This window comes from Carlito syrichta, unplaced genomic scaffold (genome assembly GCF_000164805.1).
Source record: "Carlito syrichta isolate Samal-C Ts95f unplaced genomic scaffold, Tarsius_syrichta-2.0.1 Scaffold117897, whole genome shotgun sequence".
NCBI classification, from domain to species: Eukaryota; Metazoa; Chordata; class Mammalia; order Primates; family Tarsiidae; genus Carlito; species Carlito syrichta.
The window spans coordinates 387,399-407,469 of NW_007061993.1; the positions used below are offsets into that span (position 1 = coordinate 387,399).

Sequence of the window (20,071 nt, forward strand, 5' to 3'; positions counted from 1 at the left end):
CCTGCTGGGCTGCCCTGGGAACAGAGAGGACTCTGTCCCCAGACCCCATCCCTGGAAAACAGTAGACAGCCCATGTTCCACTGGGCCACAGCAATACTTATGTCCACCGCAGCAACTGCTGCTGGGACTCTGAGGTCCCCTTCTCTAAGCTGACTGCCCCTCCCCAGGGCTGCCCCTTACCCAGAACTGCCCTTGCAGGGGATGCCCGGAAGGTTGCACAGGGACCCTGGCTGCTCTCAGCCAGTGACTGACCCATGCTGGGTGGAGCCGCCTGGCCTCACAGCACAAACCCTGGTGCAACTTACGCTGGAGCTCACAGCAGGTGAAGCCGAGATGCTTCCCTGACACACCCTCTTGCAGGCCTGTCCAAGATCACCTGAACCCTGTCCCAGCCTATGCTTTTAGGAATCTTGACCTAAGACCAAGCATCCCATGTGGGGCTACTTTAAGGACCCTGGAGGCTGATCCCCAGACCCTGCCTCCTGCACTCAGGGAACAGCACAAGAGGGCTGGTACACTCCAAGCTTCCTGGGCTGCAGGAGGGCTTAGGCGGGGCCCACCAGTCCCTCCTGGCACCTGTCCTGCCCCAGCCCACCTCCTGGGCAGCTGAAGAGGAGCCCGAGGCAGGTGATCACCCACAGAGCACCACAGCTAAAGTGAGGCCCACTGGAGAGACCCTCGATCAGGAACTCCACAAGGGCATGCCCTGAAGCGCCCCTCAGCCCATGTAGCAGCACCTGGGCTGGGGCAGGCCTGAGGAGGGCCCCAAGTCACACTGAGGGGTGGGATGGGACCAGGAGAGTATCGTCCTCTCCCCACCAGGCACTGTGGCCCCACCCAGGTCCTCACCCCACAGGAACCCCTGGTGTGCCTGTGGCCCAGCGCAACAGCCCTCTCTGGGCAGTCCTAGCAATGGGGGGGATGGCCCCAGAGTCCTCAGGGAAGGTTCCTGTGCAGCCTCCCACCCTCCCGTGGCCGCAGTGCTCTGGAGATTGAGCCCCACCCTCCATTTTGCTGGATCATAACAGATCAGGGCCATCCTTCCCCAAGTGGCCTCACTGCTACCACCCCACTCAGACATGCATGGGGTGGCAGGCAATGGGGACTCACTGGATGGGGGACACCCACTGGGAGCAACTGACCAGGTGCGATGAGCAGAGGCCGGGGACAGCTTGGGATGCTTTAATGAAAACTGCAGAAAGGGCAGATGAAGGCCTTGAAGAGCATCCGCTGGCCAGGCTGGTGCCTTGGGAGTGGTCAGATGGCAGGGGCCAGCCCAAGGGGCAGTCAGAGCCTGGTGGGGCTGCAGGCCAGGATCACGCCCTCACCGGTCCAGCAGCTCTAGCCTCAGCCCTAAAGCACTGCCCAGAACAGAACCATCCCAGGGAGGCTGCCAGTCAGGTACCTGGCGCAGGAGCATCCACGGGGCCTCTCCTGACCAGTCACCCTAAAGTTCGGGATGCAGCTGTGACAGAGGGCAAAGGCCATGATGCTGCAGCACCTTCCCACCACTCACCTGAGGTGTGGTGCTTCAGGTCTCTCTGGGAGGCGAGCCCTTCTGAAGCCAAGGCTCAGTGCTGTCCCTACTCCAGGGGCTGCTGCCCAGCTCTCCAGGGTGCCCTGCCACCCCAATCCCAGGCTCACTGGTCTCCCAGAGGGGCATGCCATGGCCACTCAGCATCCTGCTGGGTCACTGCCTCCCTGAAGCCTGGCTCAGATGGGACACAGCCTGGACTCTCCAGGAGGTCCAGGTGAACAGTGGGCCTCTCCTAGGGTCCCCATGACACCCAGTGGTGGGGCAGGAGTGGGGAGGGAGACAGCCCCAGGCTCCCAGGGTGTGCCACCTCTGCCTCCTCGGGGGCCCTTGGGGTCACCAGATGTCCTGCATGTTCCACGTGCTTTATTGGAATGTTGCTGGGTCAACACCCATGTCCAGGCCCCCGCACGCCAGGAGGGTCCCACCCTGTCCCCATCAGCACCTGCAGAACAGAAGGTGCCAGCTCCTGCTGAGGGGTCTTGGTCACCACATGCAGGTGGGTGGAACACCTCCCCACATTGTCTTCTGTTCATTTTGCATCAAAAGGGCCTCCCTGGAGCAGAGGAGCCACCCCCATCCCAACAGAACAAGGCCCCAGGACAGGCAGCTTCCTGAGCGGGAATAAGACCTGTTTCCTGATGTTAGAGTGCTGGCGTGGAACAGGAATGTGGGACACCCCCACACACCTAGGACAGACTCCACCCTCCTCAGGTTACCTGTCCCAATGGGGTCCAGGAACCCCTCTAACTTTGAGCCTCAAGTCCCAGCTCAAGAGAGACCCATCAGGCCTGATGAAGACCCTTCTCTAGCTCAGTCCTCAGTCCTCCAGAGCATGTGTCCTGTGCAGCCACTGCAGGCTCTCATCTGCCCTGTGGTTTCTCAGTATCTTGACCTCTGACCTCCAACACAATGACAGCAGACCAAGGCCCTCCGATTGCAGCCAGGGGCATGGGCACCCACACCTGGCCACCTAAGAGGAGGATGAGGCCCCAGGAGGGATCTCCTAAATCTAAGGCCTGTCCCATTATGCAGGCGGCTGTGAATCCCTGAGGCAGGATGGGCACAAGAGCTGAGGAGTCCAGGACAAACCAGGACCCTGCAGATGGTGGCTGGGGAAGGGGCAGGCACACCACATGAAGCACACAGGCGGGGTCTGGTACATGCGCTGCAGGTCAAACCCAGGGTCACACAGAAAGGATGCAGGAAGTCACAGCACTGTCATTGTGTCCTACGGAGGGCAAGGTGGGCACGCCTTCAGGGGTGTGCCATCCAACAGGCTCAAGCCTGGTGGGCTCTAGGTTGGTTAGTAACAGAGCAAGAGGATACTTGGTGGAGGACAGCTACATGCCAAACAGGTGGCGGGGCAGGCCCAAGCACGGTGCGGACAGGCCTGCCTCGCTGTCCCAGGGAGAAGGGTGCTCGTGGCTTCAGAATCTGGTGCAGGGCCCTACACAGGTCTCCTCCTGGCCCTCCCCACCACCAGACTCCCAGGCATGTCCCTCACTTCCTCCAGGATGGCCACGTGCTGAGGAAGACTTGCTGTCAGGTTGAGCCTGGGCCCACAGAGTGCGTGCAGCCATCAGCAGGGGTCCGCTGGTAAGGCCAGGCTGGGTAGGGCACACATGGGAAGCCACTGGGGTACACAGGTTAGTCAGGCGAGTTCATGACTCAGGCCTAGGAGCCAATGTGGGTTGGTGGGCGGCGGCAGTGTGAGCTATGGGTTGTTTCTGCGTTTCCACCTGATTCCAGGCCTATCCTCCAGGAGACGAGGGCCGGAGTGAACTCCACATTCAAGAGTACTCCCGTGAGAAGGGGAGACTCGCAGCTGGCGCATAGCCCACAGCTGATCCTACCCCCAGGAGGCTACGGTCCCAAGGCTGTGCCCCAGCCCAAGGCTGGAAATTCTTTCAGAGACACCCGGGATGGGGGTGAGGGGGTGGGATGCGAACTCCCAAGAAGCCACAGAGGGTGAGCTGTCCGCACACGCTGAGACCCCCATACTGGGCAGCAACCCTGGTCCGAGTCTCACCAGAGTCCTGCCTCCTGTGGCATTGTCCTTGCTGCAGTCACTGTGTCTTGGGTCAAATGGAAGAGGGACGATGGGGGCAGAGTGCAAACACGCAGTCCTGAGGGGGCCGGGCCGGCCCTACCAGTTCTGGTTGTCCCAGCCGTCATCAGTGGGCGCAGGTGGTGCTGTCTTCTTGTTGGCTTCCCAGCCCTCCCCGCCATCACTGTTGCTGTTCTTGTTGGTGGAGGCTGAGCCCGAGCCCCACACCTCCCAGCTGTCCGAGCTCCTCCGCTCCGTCGAGGTGTCGGCACAGGTCCAGCTGTCACTGCTGGGGGACTTGCGGGCCCGCGGGGGCTCAGTGCTCCCAAAGGTCTCCCAGAAGCTCTGGTCGATGGCGCTGCTTGGCACGTGGTCTACGCTGCTGTTCTGGTAACTGTGGCCCTCTGGGATTCTTTAAAAGAGAAAAAAGGGTCCCAAATGCCTGTTACAAGGCAGACACTCCCGTATGGGCGCCCAGCAGCCTGAGCTGCCCTTGGCATCTCTCCACGGAGCTCAGGTCTCTGAGCCAGGTGAGCTGAGGCCACAGCCCACAATCCCAGCCCACTACTTGGAATCTGCAACCATAGCTCTGCACCTGGGCAGTAGCCTGGACAGCAGCCCCACCAGGGGGAGCTGTTTCCCTCAATTTAGAGCAAGCTGTCAGGTGGCCAGAGGCACAAACCTGCTGCCAGTGCCCACACTTAGCCAATCACACAAGCTGGAGGAGGTTTCTTTTTTTTTTTTTTTTGGAGTTGGAGTCTCACTCTGTCGCCCAGACTGGAGTGCAGTGGCCGCTCCCGGCCACTTCAGCCTCGACCCACTGGGTTCCGGCGATCCTTCTGCCTCAGCCTTCCGAGTAGCTGGAATTACAGGCACACACTACCATGCCCGGCTGATTTTTTGATTTATTGTAGAGATGAGGTCTCGCCAAGTTGCCCAGGCAGGTCTCAAACCTGCGGGCTCAGGCAATCCACTCACCTCAGCCTCCCAAAGCGCAGGATTACAGGCTGAGCCACCGAGCCCGGCTGGAGGTTTCTAAAGGAAGCGCCCTTTCCACCAGCTCCAAAGTGCTGTAGTGGCTCAAGGGGGAAGGCGCTGGGTGCTGCCTCAGGCAGGGGACAGGGGCTCCCTTTAGAGAGAGGCCAATCTGGGGGTGGGGCTCTGCTTAGAGACAGGCTGACCCAAGGACAGGGGCTCCCCTTAGAGACAGGCCAACCTGGAGGCTCCCCTTAGAGATAGGTTGACCTGGGACAGGGGGTCCCCTTAAGGCCAGCCTAGGACAGGGGCTCCCCTGAGGCTGGCTGGGGAACAGGGGCTCCCCTTAGACATGGGCCAACTCGGGGACAGAGGCTTCCCTTAGAAGCCAGCCTGGGGATTAGGGCTCCCCCTTAGATGGGGCTGGCCTGGGGACAGGGCTCCCCTTAGACATGGGCCAGTCTGGAAACAGGAGCTCCCCTTAGAGGCTGGCCTGGGGACAGGGGCTCCCCTCAGACAGAGGCTGGCCTGGGGACAGGGGCTCCCCTCAGAGGCCGGCCTGGGGACAGGCGCTCTCCTCAGACGGGGGCCAGCCTGTGGACAGGCTCCCCTTAGATAGAGGCCGATCTGGGGACGGGCTCCCTTTAGACAGGCCAGCCTGGGGTCAGGAGCTCCCCTTAGATAGAGATCAGCCTGGGAACAGGGGCTCGCCTTAGACAGAGGCCAGTCTGGGAATAAGGGCTCCCCTTAGAGGCCGGCCTGGGGACAGAGGCTGGCCTGGGGATAGAGGCTCCCCTTAGGCAGAGGCCAGCCTAGGGACAGGGGCACCCCTTAGACAGAAGCTAGCCTGAGAACAGAGGCTTCCCTTAGACAGAGGCTGACAGAGACCAACCCAGGCATGGGGGCTCCCCTTAGACACAGGTGACCTGGAACGGGGGCTCCCCTTAGACAGGGGCTGACCCAAGAACAGGGTCTCCCCTGAGACAGAGGCCGCCCTGGGGACAGAGACTCCCCTTAGACATGGGCTGACTTGGGGATGGGGGCTCCCCTTAGACAAGAGGCTGATCTGGGGACAGGGTTTCCCCTTAGATAGATGCCAGCCTGGGGATAGGGACTTCCCTTAGACACAGGCTGTCCTGGGGACAGGGGGTCCTCTTAAGACAGAGGCTGGCCGGGGGACAGGGGCTCCCCTTAGACATGGGCCAACTTGGTGACAAAGGCTCCCCTAAGAAACCAGCCTGGGAATAGGGGCTCATTTTAGACACAGGCCAGTCTGGGGACAGAGGCCCCCCCTTAGACACAAACCGTCCTGGGAACAGAGGCCCCCTCACTTAGACACAGGCAGGCCTGGGAACAGGGGGTCCCCTTAGACAGAGGCCGAACCAGAGACAGGGGCTCCCCTTAGACCAAGGCTGCCCTAGGTACAGGGACTCCCCTCAGACAGAGGCCAGCCTGGGAATAGGGACTCCCCTCAGACATGGGTTGTCCTGGGGATGGGCTCCTCTTAGACAAAGGCCAGCCTGAGGACAGGGGCTCCCCTTAGACAGGGGCCGGCCTAGAGACAGGGTCTCCCCTTAGATAGAGGCCAGCCTGGAGACAGCGGCTCCCCTTAGACATGGATTATCCTGGGGACAGGAGCTCCTCTTAGACAGAGACTGGTCTGGAGACAGGGGCTCCACTTAGACACAAACTACCCTGGGGACAGGGGCTCCCCTTAGAGATCGGCCTGGAGATGGGCTCCCCTTAGACAGAGGCCGGCCTGGGGACAGGCTCCCCTTAGACACAGGCCAACCTAGGGACAGGACTCCCCCTTAGGCAGAGCCCGGCATGGGGACAGGTGCTCCCCTTAGACAGAGGCCAACCCAGAGAAAGAAGCCCCCCTTACACAGAGGCCGGCCTGGGGACAGGAGCTCCCCTTGGACATGGGTCAACTCAGGGATAGGACTCCCCTTAGACAGAAGCCAGCCTGGGGACGGGAGCTCCCCTTAGAGGCCAGCCTAGGGACGGGGGCTCCCCTTAGAGGCTAGCCTGGGGACAGGGGCTCCCCTTAGACAGAGACCTGCCTGTAGACAGAGGCTACCCTTAGACATGAGCTGTCCTAGGGACAGGAGCTCCCCTAGACAGAGGCCGGCTTGGGGACAATGGCCCCCCTTAGACTGGGTCCCCCTTAGATACAAGCTTGCCTGGGGACAGGGGCTCCTCTTAGACACAGGCTGTCCTGGGGACAAGGGCTCCCCTTAGACAGAGGCCAGCCTGGGACAGGAGCTCCTTTTAGACAGAAGCCAGCCTGGGAATAGGGGCCCTCCCTTAAACACAGGCCAGCCTGGGGACAGGGGTCCCCCTTAGACATAGGTGGGCCTGGGGATAACAGACTGGCCTCGGATATGGCTTCTACCCTCAGCTGTAGTTGCAGCTGGTGGAACACCAAGGAGCACGTCAGGAGGGTGAGCCGTGGCATCACACTGTGTGCAGGGAAATGTTCTGGCCCCAGGAGACCCCTGGTCCTCAGGTGAATGTCATGGGCCATGGCTCCCACCCAAGCCACAACAGATCCTCCTTGCTTCGCATGGGGGCCAAAGGATAAGATTGCCAGCCTCAGCAGAAGTGCCCAGGGTACCTGGGATGGGTCTCTGAGGCCTCTAGGCCTCCTGCCTCTGGGGCCTGCCCGCTCTGCCCACCGGAACCTGGGAGACAACAGATCACAGAGCAGGGTCAACCCCCTGTCCACCCCTCCGTCCCCAGCTGGGGCGGTGTCAGCTCCAGCAAGGGGTGTGAGGAGCCAGCAGATGAGGCAGGCAGATAGAGAGCTTTCTACAAAGTAGGCTCTGACCCGCACTGCTCCGCTCCTCCCCCACAGGGATGCTGCTCCTTCTTGGAGAGTCCCTGGTAGGACAGCATACACACTCTGGGAGGGGACACAGCATACCTATCAGAGGGGTCTTCCGCTTTCCCAGAAAAGAAGGTGGTGACATCCCGCCATCCCTTGCTGCCAACTCCCTGGACCTGGAGGAAGAAGGGAGAGGCTAGCCAAGCCCCACTCAGATAGCAGTCCATGGACAGCATCCTGCTGAGACCCATGAAGTCTAGAAAAGGGTGCCTTGCGCTCACATGTGCACATTCAGAAACACACAGCAACACAGCAGCACAGCCACCTTGCATGGAGAGCATGAGGGCTCACACCCACAAGTGGGAAGGGCAAGGAGGGCTCTAGCAGACATGGCTGCCCCTCAAGGCAGAAATCAGGAGCCCTATGCCCTGTCTGTCCCCATGCATGACCCACGCAGGCCCTGTGGTGGCAGCAGCCTGGAGGCAGCTCAGCACTTACCCAGGGCGAGGCCAGTGGCAGCAACAAGGGCAGAAGAAGCGACAGTTAGTGCCTAAGCTGCCCCCATCAAGCCGTTTCCATATTCCTTAGGCCTTGGGCACCCAGCAGCCCTCAAGGCTGAGGACAGCACCACTGCCAAGCCCCTGGGCACCTCCCCAGCCCGTGTGCCCTTGTCAGGCCATGGAACATGGAGACTGGCTTCACAGTGCCCGCATCCAGCGGGCTCCCTACCTTGGATGCCAACTGAGAGACCCCACTGGACACATCATCCAGAATCCTCCCCTCCTTCACCTGCACAGGGAAGATGGCCACATGAGAGGGTGGAAGGGGCCTGTTAGAGCTTCGGGAAGGGTGGGGAAGCTCCCAGTAAGGTGTCCAGAACAACCATGGTGTACATAAGCCTCTGTCATGCTAAATTCCAGAAAGTTCTACAGTGGCCCCAAAGGGATTTCAGCACTGTAAGATATCACTGAAATGCTGAGCACTGCAGATGCAAAGACCATGCACACTGAGGAGGCCCTTCCCCTCCTTGGGGGAGCCCTCCCCGCCAGTCTAAGCTGGGCTCCCAGGGGCACCCGAAGAGCTACCCAGGCTGTCTCTCAATGGTCTCCGTGTCAACCACAGCCTCCTAAGGACAGGCTGGCACTTCACACGATGGCCAGGGCCACTGGAGTGGGAGGGATCTAGCTGAGCAAGGGGGTCAGCGGGCCCCAGGCAAGGGGAGGGGACACCTGTGCTGAGGCAGTGGGGTGAGGCCACTCCTGAGTCTGACTGTTGGACAGACAGAGCCCCTCACCCCCAGTGGAAGGCAGGAGGCACAGGCAGCACTCCTGCCCCCACTGCCCAGCTACCACCTGGTACCTTCTCCTGAGCAGGCTTGAGGACGTTCTCGTTCAGGCTGTGGCCCAGCTCAGAAGCCTGCGGGAAGAGACACTGCATGAGCTCCCACAGCAGCAGCCACATGGCACCCAGGTCAGCCCATGGCACAAAGGCCCATCACAGGCAGTGCGAGATCTGTCAGCGGAAGGAAAGGCAGCAGGACGGGAGTGCACGGGGCACGGGGACACAGGGCAGATGACACCCGGATACACCTAGTGCTGCCATTCACAGGAGGCTGGGAAACCATGGGTCCCACACACTTTCACAGGAAGGGCCTGCAGGGCAGCAGAGAGTTCCCTCGGAGTCCCCCTCATGCTTAGCCATGCTCGTGGGAATACATCTCATGGAGCCCACGCCAAGGCCCACTTGGAAGGAAGGGCACTCAGGAACAGTCTGTCCCCTGCTGGTCCTGATGTCACCATGGGGTTAGGCCCCAGGGCACAAACTGCCTGGGGCATGGTATGAGGGCTTCCTCTTCCCCCCCATAGCAAAGCACCAACTAGAGATTCTCCAAAGAGAAACTCCTTTAATGCAGGAGGGACCCTCATCAGGAAAAGATGCCTTTGGACTCCCCTAGACACAGACTGACCCGTGGATGGGGGCTCCCATTAGACAGAGGCCAACCTGTCCCCAAGCCAGCCTCTGTCTAAACAAGGAGGCCATGAGGGATGCCTGGCTAAGCTGCCCACAGCCACGGCTCCCAGGCCTGCCCAGCCCCTCCACAGGCAGCACCTCTTGGTCCCGAGTTGTGTTTTAGAGACAAGGTCTCTGTCACCCAGGCTGGAGTAAATGACGTGATCACAGCTCTAAATAGCCTCAACCTCCTAGATTCAAGCAATCCTCCTGTCTCAGCCTCCTGAGTAGATGGGATTAATGTGAATCACTGTGCCTGGTGCAGGTCCTGGACTTTAGAGGAGCCCTACGGCCTGTGACAGGCAAGGGAGGGTCTGGGTATACACATGTGAGGTGAAATGACAGGCAGCACAGGGTGGGGGCGGCAGGGCAAAGCACATTCAGATGGGCGGCATGCACACGCAGACGTGGGCTTTACCGGCTCTGGCTGCTGCTTGTAGCCCCAGAACTTTGCCGTGATGGCAGGGAGACAGGTTAGGAGAGAGCAAGGTGGGAGTGGCGTTAGCAACAACCAGGTGCACCTCCCAATACCCACATGGCTGCAGGGCTCCAGGGGCTACACACAGGCCATGCAGCTGTAGGCCTCCAGGGGTAGCACCTGGGCAATGCAGCTGCAGGACTCCAGGGGCAACACCCAGGCCACCTGGCCACAGGGCTCCATGGGCAGCACCCAGGGCACTCGGCCATAGGGCTCCAGAGGCAACATCTGGGCCACCTGGCCACAGGTTCAGGGGTAGTACCCAGGTGGGGCTGTCATCGGTGTGACTTGGAGCTGCTCTTTTCTGTTCCAAATCTGCCACATTTCAAATTGCAAGCGTGAGTGCAATTCAGGAAGCTGAAACAGAGACTCCAAGACAAAGGCAGAAATGGGCGTCCCTGTGGCTGGCTACCAGGGGTGGGTCCGGTGGAAAGATCCCATTAGAGATGAGAAGGGATTCAGGGGTGACGGTAGGCATCTGTAAGAACTGACCCCTTGCCCAGAGCATGTCCTGAAAAGTCACCCCAGCTCACGCCTGCATTTCTGAGCTTTCATGGAAGGCCTCCCATCACCCTGGTCGCATGGGAACCAGAGGGACCCCGGGCATGAAAAAGACATGCTATGGCCAAGACAAGCCACCACCGTCCACAACAGAACGCGCTGGCCAGGGCCAATGGACACCTCCTCCTGCTGAGTGGCCGTGGCTGGTGTGGTGTTTCTGCTGAGCCAGGCAGCCCTGCCTGACCGTGGCACATGGCCTCATACCTGCATAGTTGCCGACCCATGGGTTTGCAGGGTTTGGCCCTGCAGGCCCTGAGCAGGCATGTGAGGTGACCACACTGGCATGAAGAGGAAACACACTGTGGTGCACTGCAGAAACATTCCCTCCCTTCCACATGGGAACCCCTCAGGCCCTGGGCGTGTGGCCCGAGAAGGGGGGACACACAGCTCTGGAGCCCTCATGGATGTCAGACATGCAGGAGCATTTAAAACGCACTGGAACAAAAGTTTCCCTATTACCTTCTGACTTGCTTGAGATCCAAATTTTGTAGCCTGAAACAAAAAAAACAAAGGCAGGGCTTTTGAGTCAGTGGTCTTAATGCAGACCACCAGACTGCCTCCCTGCAACACTCAATGGACCCTTGTCCTAGACCACCTCTCCATGGTCCCCAAGCTACCAGCGGCTCCAAGGATCCAAACAGCTCCGAGATGCCCAAGGGGCTGCAGGGCCTGGGTCAGTACAAAGCCAGCTCACCTGGAAGGAGGCCAGTGCAATGCACCATGGGGGCCAGAAGCACACCTGTGCCACACTTGGGCACAGCAGGGCCAACCCATCCTCCAGACTGTAGGGGTAGAAGACACAGGCTCAGGCAGCCACCCCAGCAGTATTTTTTGTGAGTACTGCCATTGCCCCAGCTTTCTATCCCCGATGCAGGGTGGGTTCCATGTCCAGGACGGTCCAGGTACAGTGACACACAGTGCCCCATCACTTCACTGCAGGGAGTAGGAGAGGCCTAGCCAGGACACTCTGGCTGAAAGGTACCTGGATCTCCCCTGCTGCGGATCTCCCTTAGAAACAAGGACACAGAGGCCCTGGTGGGAACCAGCAGCAGCCACTTGGCAAAGCCACGGTACATGAGAGCTGGAGCCCTGGACACCACTCCAGGACAGAAGTGGGAAGACAGGGCCAAGTGACCCACAGGCGGCCCTGGCTGTCTGGGTGGTTGCAGGCACCTGGCCAGGTGACCTCTGTCTGCTCTGGGCTCTAGCTTCTCTCATACCACAGTCACATGGCCCGGTCCCAGGGTCCACAAACTCAGGTTTCGGGCCTGATCACACCGCCAGAACCTGCTTAGGTCACTGCCTGGGGATCCACCTCTCCCTGACAGAATCTCAAAGCCTCCCCTCACTTTGGGCTGAGCAGCAGCCAGAGTGGGAGAGAAACCTAACATCAAAACACATCTGAAGAAACTCCAGGGGCACAAGGTGCCCATGGCCTATTTCCCCGGGCCAGGATGGGGCCTGGAAAGAAACTGGGGTCATACCTGCCCCCTGCACTCATCAGGGTAAGGACACCCCTGCCAGCAGCATGTCTCCTGCCATAGCGGGGGCTGTGTGCTCCCGCAGGCACCAAAGTCTGTGATGAGAGCCCCTGGTACTCCATGTCCCATGTCCCTTCCATGGCTCCCAGAATCCCAAGTCAGAGGCACCCCGTGTGGCCTGCATGTGTCCCATGATGGTTACTTACACCCTCCTTAGCTGCCGAGGCAAACTTGCTGGCTCCAGTGGCAAAACTGCTCCAGCCCTGAAGGAGGAGACAGAGAACAGCCACATCAAGGTACCACACATGGCCATATCCAGTCCCCACAAAACAGGTGTGCTCTGACCCAGGAACTGATGCTTCCACAGAGCATTTCAGCTAAAAAGGTGACCCCAGAGGTGCCTCAGAGACCTGTACGGCATCCACTTCTGTAAGGAGACAGCAGTCCTTCCAGGAGCCAGCCTGGGCACTGGGCACATCGTCTCACCCTCTTGCCAGTTGCAGTACGTGACACATAACGTGACTACCCACCACCCTTCCGACCCCTGGAGAGGAAGGGTGCAAGAACCAGGTTCATACTGCAGAGAAGTCCCACTAGCATGCCCTCCTCCCTCCCAGATGGATGTGGGTTGGTGGGGTTGTGGCCCCTGACGCCCTTGCCTTCTTCTACATTCAAGGTCGTCTCCTCCCAAGGCTCCCGAGGTAAACTAAAGCTCTTTAGAAGGATGAACACCTCATTTAAGTCACAACCTGACCCCCCTCCTCCTAAAAGTGAGGCAGAGCCTGCCCCCAAGAACTGACCAAGAGCCCCCATCATCTTAGAGAGTCAGTGACCAGCAGAGGGAGGGAGACACAGCATGAAAACAGCATCACAGAAGGAGCCTTAGAAGAGACCAACAGCCCAACCCCCAATGGGCTTTCCCCTAGAAGATTTGGTCATGACCACAAAGAAAGTCACTGTGGTGGCCCGTGCCCACCAGGCTGCCCAAGTGGCAAGGGCTCTTCAGCTGCACTTGCAACCAGTGGTGGCGCCATCTCAGGTGAAGACACCTGTGGTAAACCCATTTGTCTTTACTAGATGCAGTCCAAGGGCTCATCATACAAAACACCCAGCAGTTTTAGCGTTAAGCAGCCCTATCTCCTGGCACACGGTGACAGGGTTGGGAAGCTCTCCAGCTGCTGCCATGATCAGCAGCATAGGCAATGCTGCAGTGAGCAAAATCATTTCTAAAAATGACAGAAGTTTCCCTGGAAAAGGAATGTTTGGCAAAATGTACTTCATGGCTGGGACAGTGGCAGCCAGTTGGGGGCCTCTGCTCTGGCCATCGGACACAGAGCAGCCAAGCACTTCAGAGAGACACGTCAAGAGCAGGTGGGGCATGCCAGCCCAGGGCACAGTGCCCACAGCTCCCAGTACTCAGAGAGGATGACCATGCAGGCTACACAAAAGTTGCAGCCCTTGGGGGATGTGTGCACTGTGGAATCCAATGTGACCAAGAACATCTGGGATCTAAAACATTTAAGCCACATTCGTAAAATTCCACTGTGGTGAGGGAGGGCCTGAAGCCAGAACAAGACTGTGCATGTCCCCAGGGACAGCCCACCCTCCTCACCGAGTACAGGGAGGACATAGCACTGTTGAGAAAGTCATCGTCTCTCTTCTGGGGTGGCGGCGTGTTCCCAAACCCCACGTAACGGTTTCCCTGGGCCCTGGAATCCAAGCACAGACAAGTAAGTGGCACAAATCCTGCTGCCCTAAAGACAACGTGGGCAGAGGTAGGGTTGACCTTGTGGGGCACGTGCACAGGCACATACACTACACCCGCGACAGTGTGAACCTGGTGGCTCCTGGGACACAGAGCCAGGCCTCCTCTGCAGATTTAGAAAGACCCCTCTTGACATATCACGAGAGGGTCCCCGCAAAACCCAGACCCATAACCAGAGGTACAGAAAAAGGATCAAAAGGGCTTAATCCAGTATCTTAGGGGATAAAAACTTAGTTGCAGGTTAAGCAGATTCCAGGAAAAAAAAAATGCATTTCCTTTTCTTACTAAACATGAGATTTTTTTCTACACTCAAGACCCCAATTCCAACCTGAATTGGTGGCCAGAACTTGGCACAATCAGGGAACATACCCGCCACCCACAAAAGACCAGGTGCAGCCCCCAAGAGAAGCTCAGAACCTGTGGGCCAGCCTGCAGAGGTATCCCCAACTCACAGGCCTTACCCTTGATAGGAGCCAAGGTCATCATTCAGCCAGTCTTCGAAAGCCTTGTCTGGGGAGGCGGTCACATTCTGTGGCTGACCAGGGCCTCTGAAACCAGGGTCAAAGGTCGCTAAAGCCCACACTGGGCCGAGTGTGTAGCAGACACCAGCCAGGCCCCTGCAGCCCCAGCAATGCTCCTAGAACCACCTGATCTCCATAGGAGGTGCCTCCCTTTCACCTGAGAGTGCCTGTCGCCAGGCCAGCCTAAAGCTCTGTCCAAGGCTGCTCAGGCTCAGCTGCTACCCCCCACCCTCCGGCCAAGCCAGCCTCAGATAGCTGGTTCTGTACCCACTTTGTCACTGGGAGGGTGGGGCAGGAGGGACAGGGGCTGGGAAACAAGAATTCACCAGCAGTATGGGGTCTTTCACCAGAGGTACTCAGACATGAACCCAGGGGGCACAGGGCCACGAGGCTCTAAGTGAGGGGGGCAACTTCTGTGACCGAGTCACTCCACACCTGCCTCCACACAGGACAAAGGATGCGTCCACTATGGGGACAGGCTCAGCTGTCATGGGGTGTGCACTAGGGGAAGTCAGGTAACACAAAAGGCAGTAACCACACACTGTGATCATGGACACATGAAACACCATCCACATCCCTGCCATGCCATGGCTCCTGGCTGCAGTGTGCCAGGCACACACATCTGGAAGGTGGGAGGAGCTATCTTCAGAAGCAGGGAGATGCTATCTCTTACTTTAGACCGATCCTTATTGGTTGGAATTTTGCTAAAGCCTGTATTGCCTCAGCAATTTTAAGAAGCTGTTTCCCAAGGGTGGGAGTGGCTCAGAGACAGGGCTGTTAAAGGACAGCAGAAGCCAGGTCTCCATGGGGATCTAGAACCACAGCTAAGGACAGGCCTGACCAATGGCCAAGGGAGGAGCTACCGGGGAGCAGTGGACAGCAGCGTCCTGGGCTGAGGTGGGGTCCAGTTCTGGGCAGGCGATGACTCCAGAGACCACTCTCTGCCTTCAGCCAGTGTGGCTACCTGACAAGGGGACACAGGTGGTTAGAGAATGGAGTTGGCAGTGATGCCCACAGACACTGTCTACTCCACCACAATGCACCCAGTCCCACCCAAGTCCACTGGGAGCACCACCACATATAGCCTCCTTGCAGGCCCTGGCCCTGGCCTCACACTGTGATGTGACACACAGCCATGCTGGTGAGGCCCTGTCGGTGCAGCTACAACTTCAAACCCACAGGAACTCCCTCACTTGGCCTCCCCGGGCAAACAGACCTCATGACTGTCTCAGAAGTCCTGGACCCAGATAGAACAAAGGTACCATGGAGGCTGGGAAGGTCTATATTTTGTCCCTGGTAATTACAGGCCATTGGTCGTCTCTTTGGGTAGGAAGACCCTGTTCCAAGGTGGCAAGGTCCATGTGTTCCTCTCTATCCTAGTGCATGGTGTCAATGGGGGTATCAGAACTGATGAAGAGCCAGGTGCAGTGACTCATGCCTGTAGTCCCAGCACTTTGGGAGGCCGAGGTGAAAGGACTGCTAGAGCCCAGGAGTTCGAGACCAGCCTGAGCAACACAGCAAGACCTCACCTCTACAAAAAAATCAAAAAGTCAGTTGGGTATGGTGGCACAAACCTATAGTCCCAGCTACTCAGGAGGCTAAGGTACAAGGATCGCCTGAGCCTAGGAGGTCGAGGCTGCAGTGAGCCGTGATCATGTCACTGCACTCCAGCCTGGGTGAAAGACTGAGACCCCAACTCAAAAAAGAAAAAAACTGATGGAGGAACCTCAACTCCTAGAACCACTAAAGACCACAGTCCGGGCCAGGCTCGGTGGCTCAGCCTGTAATCCCGCACTTTCGGAGGCCGAGGTGAGTGGATTGCCTGAGCCCGCCGGTTCGAGACCCGCCTGGGCAACTTGGCGAGACCTCATCTCTACAATAAATCAAAAATCAGCCGGACGTGGTAGCACGTTCCTGCTCAGAAGGCTGAGGCAGAAGGATCGCCGGAGCCCAGCGGGTCGAAGCTGCAGTAGCCAGGAGTGGCCACTGCACTCCAGTCTAGGCGACAGAGTTTGACTCCAACTCAAAAAAAAGACCACAGTCCAGCCCCCATGAATGGTGGAGCGACCCCATGCCAGGGACAGGAGCAAGTCGGTGCCTGTCTCTACCTTATCCCTGAAGAGGGCAGCGGCTCTGCTGTTGTACTTCTCCTGTAGTGACCAGCAGGGGTCGTAATCCTCCTGCGATTCCAGGAACTCGCGGAACTTGGCGTTCCCACCCGCTTTCATCTTCTCCAGCTCCAGGTCCTTCCACTTGTCCATGGTCACAGAGCGCACGAAGCTAGAAACCAGAGGCCTGACCGAGTGACCTGGTGCTGGGAACAGCCAGGAACTCCCACCCAAACTTGGGCTGTGAATGAGACACAGCCAGAAGCAACCATACAGAGGCTGAGCGGCCAGCTGGCTGAAACCTGCACCGTAGTGTCACTGGAGTAGACACCAGCAACATGACGAGTGAGCAGCCCCTGGGCTTCCTGGCATCACACTGCTGGCAGCAGGAGGTGCCGTACAACAGATGCTAGGTGAGCCTGGGCACTCCGCAGGGCCTGGTGGCAGGACACTGACCTGAGGTGCACCCCCAGCCCACGGTGTCTTCCCGAGCACTCCAGGCAGATCCAGATGCCATAGGTCACGCTGACCCACTGAGGGTTGAATGCTCCACACTCAAAACAGACCTGCAAAGGGGCCACAAGCAATTCACCAGCTGGCCCAGGCAGAGCCCAGGCACCCCAGGATCTGACAGGTGGCCCCAAGAGAGGCAGGTAGCACATGCCAGACCTGGACAAGAGCATGGGTAGATAAGCCAACAGGGCTGAGTGGTGTGGCCAGGGCATGGGTGAATGCAAAGTGTGGAGGGAAAGAGCCCTCGTGTAGGCAAACATTCAGACAGAAGAAGACAAGAGAGCCCATCCTTGGAGCCATGTGCTCTGAGAAACGGGGTAGGCGTCCCCACCCCCAGCACAATGAGTGCCAGCATGGCCGCCGCTGTACTGATCACCGTTCACCCATGCCGGGGGCCAACACCAGTCATGCACGTGGAGAGCTGCGCCAACAGCCATCACAGCAAGGAGGACACAGAACCGCAGCCACACTGTGACAGACACCAGCGCCAAGCAGATGCTCACGTTGTTCTCATCCTGCACCCTGACTTCCTTCAAGACCTTCCTGGTTCTGGGGCTGGCCATGGTGCTGCCAAGGAGAAAGACAGACTCGTTAAGCTCACAATTGAGCAACTTCACAAGCAGAGGACACTGGAAACCACGATGTGCATAAACTGACAGCTCAAAGACAATACAGCACACGATGTGACTAACAATTACGCCACAGCTAAACAGGCCCTGGTACAAACCCAAGCAGGGGAACGGCCCGCTGAAGGGGTCAGCTCCACCCTCCAGGACGCCCTGGCCACAGCTGGGGCAGTGACTAGAAAGTCCATGTAATCACTGACGTCTCTTGGCTTAAGCTTCATGTACCACCAAGACTGTGTCACTTATCAACAGGCTGCCTTGTAATGGTGGAATCTGCAGCAAGAGGTAGTCTTTATATGACACACATGGATTGTCTGCTAAGTCCCAGTTCCCACCTAAAAGGTGACAGGCTGGACTGGACTAATCACTTCCAACGAGAGGGAGCCAGGACCGTCTGTACCTCTACCTCCCCAGTAAAGTCGGCAGGCTTTGTCCCGTGCCCCGACACCAGCGGAGGATCAGTAGGATGCCCTCCAATGGGTTGTCCTGAGACCTGGAGCTGAAAGACAGTGTGGCCTACAGACACCAGACTCACCCCAACACACAGGGGCCCTCCCGGGGATAGCAGCACAAGGCTTAGGCTGAAGAGAAAGCCCCTGTGTTTCTCTGTGGCTCTACTAGCTATAATGACGTTCAGACTACCCTGCTGGCCTGCTGGATTCACAACTAGGAAAACTCACACCACAAAAGTAAAAGCTGGCAGGGGGCGGGGCCAGCCCCAGCCCCAGCATGGGATGTGAGTGAACCTCTGGTCCAGAACACCCCATGAGTGGAGAAGGTAGCGTCCAGCCTGGGGGCAGAGGACCCAGGCCTCAGGCCACCTCTCCCTCCAGCCCATGACTGAGTGCCATGTCCAAAGCTTGTCCACCCCTGGTACAAATGTGGCTGGATGTGCAGAACACAGCACTCTGTAAGTGGCGGGAGCTGGCTGCGTGTGCCTGGCATCAGTTTGCCCTCCTCCACTATGCTAAGATGCACTTTCCTGCGAAAGGTCAGGTGCGGGTTAAAGACTGAGGGGGAGGGGTGGGGGGACGTCAGTACTTTGTCCCACATTTCTCCTGCATTTCCTCTTTAACTGTAAGCAGTGGAGGTGTGTTCCCCAGGGGAGTCCTCCCTCCTCAAGGCCATGTCCTGGATCTAGAAGTCCAGGACCACTAGGTTTTCTGAAGTCAGGAAAGAGGCATCTCTTTTCTGTCAAAGATTAAAGCAAAACCAAAGTTTGTGCTAGCTCCCTCCTGCTCACCATTCTCTGCCACACGCCACGTGGACACCTCCCACTCTCTCTTGCCCGAGGGTGTGGACCCAGCATGACACATCAGGCAAGAGCCAACACCCAGCACCCCTACACACCACACTGAAGGCAGGAGGCGTCACCACATTTGGAGAGACGCCAACACATTTGCAGACAGCCGGCGGGCTGGAGTTCACAGTGCCCTTTGGACACGTCCTTCTCATGGTGGCCACACGAGGGCCCTGTGCAGAGCTGGAGCTCAGCTGGCCGTGAATAACCAGGGCCGGCGGAAAGGTAGTAGCTTCCCTGTCACAATTGCCAAGTTGCAGGCCAGACCAGGCCAAGTCAGAGCACCATAATCAGCCCTGTGCTCTTTCCATGGCATTGTACCTCCTCAGGGTCATGCGTCTCAGTCAACAAACCAGGCAAACAAAACCAGCACCGAGGTGAGACTGCTCTAAAGTTCTAACAGTGAAAATAAAGAATGACGGTGACAGAACCACTGGAGAGAAAGAACGTGCGAAAATTAAAAGGCTTGGGTTTAAAAGAATCCCCTCACAGGATCAAAATTTTGGATGTTAAGAGTCCTCATTCTCTGAAATGCTAAGTTTAATAACATAAAAACAAATATCTCCCAACTTTCAAAAGCACAAACATGGGTTTATCTTGAGAAATAACCCAAGAACTCTTAACACCTAAAACCAAGATGATAAAATGTACCTCTTTCTGCAAGTGGACATAACTTCAGTACATGTCATACCAAATGAGGACACTTTTCCTCAGTTCATTAAGCCTCTTAAACTACAAAACGCCAGACCTAAAAGCCGGACCACTCGACATGTGAAATCAAAAGAGATGTCTCAGGACATTGCTCCAAGGCTGTAATAGGTGACAGGTAGAAATACTAACCATCTGTCCCAGAAACTCGCCCCAAGCTCCCGGGGTACCCATGTCTAAGAACAGCCCTTACTCCTTCTAAAGAACATATTATTTCTGAACTTTGGCAGGGATGCCAAAACAATCCACAGAGCTACGCTGACCAGACCCTCGTCAGAGCTCCACTAGCTGCTGTCATAAATGGAGCACAGCAGGAATGTCAGGCCCGCAGCCGGCAGCAGAATCAGCTCTCGGAACTGAGTCTTGGGATTAACTTGTTTAACAGAGTCCACCCGAGGCACAGTGCTCGTCCTAAACACACCTGAACTGACGAGTGTTAAAAACCCCCATACTTCTCTTTCCCTCCCCCAAGACCATCATCCACGTCACAGAGTGAGGAGGAAAACAAGGCCAGCAGAAGCCTCCGTTTCCGATGGGCCCGGCCTTCCCCCACCTGCGGAAGGGAATTCACTTCTCGGGGGCGGAAGGCGGCTGGGGGCTCGGAGGGGCCTGGC

The 20,071-nt window shown here is 57.9% G+C and overlaps 1 protein-coding gene across 6 annotated transcripts in view; it reads right to left on the bottom strand.

Annotated features, from left to right (window-relative positions):
- Window positions 1-1,883: 1,883 nt before the first annotated feature.
- The window catches only part of ARFGAP1 (ADP ribosylation factor GTPase activating protein 1), a 19,214-nt gene continuing 1,026 nt past the window's right edge, over window positions 1,884-20,071 (bottom strand). The window contains exons 2-15 of one of the 6 annotated variants that reach the window (XM_021707094.1): window positions 17,943-17,948; window positions 17,327-17,390; window positions 16,767-16,876; window positions 16,311-16,482; window positions 15,066-15,166; window positions 14,143-14,229; window positions 13,529-13,625; window positions 12,123-12,179; window positions 10,895-10,927; window positions 9,815-9,844; window positions 8,746-8,802; window positions 8,116-8,175; window positions 7,486-7,562; window positions 1,884-3,996 (exon numbers count right to left, since the gene is read on the bottom strand). In XM_021707094.1, coding sequence (XP_021562769.1) covers window positions 3,684-3,996; window positions 7,486-7,562; window positions 8,116-8,175; window positions 8,746-8,802; window positions 9,815-9,844; window positions 10,895-10,927; window positions 12,123-12,179; window positions 13,529-13,625; window positions 14,143-14,229; window positions 15,066-15,166; window positions 16,311-16,482; window positions 16,767-16,876; window positions 17,327-17,386 — 1,254 coding nt within the window. In that variant the 5' untranslated portion in view covers window positions 17,387-17,390; window positions 17,943-17,948 and the 3' untranslated portion in view covers window positions 1,884-3,683. Of the gene's footprint in view, window positions 3,997-7,485; window positions 7,563-8,115; window positions 8,176-8,745; window positions 8,803-9,814; window positions 9,845-10,894; window positions 10,928-12,122; window positions 12,180-13,528; window positions 13,626-14,142; window positions 14,230-15,065; window positions 15,167-16,310; window positions 16,483-16,766; window positions 16,877-17,326; window positions 17,396-17,942; window positions 17,949-20,071 lie in introns of those variants that run through there. The other 5 variants (XM_008074680.1, XM_021707099.1, XM_008074685.1 and 2 more) reach the window with 5 other exon arrangements.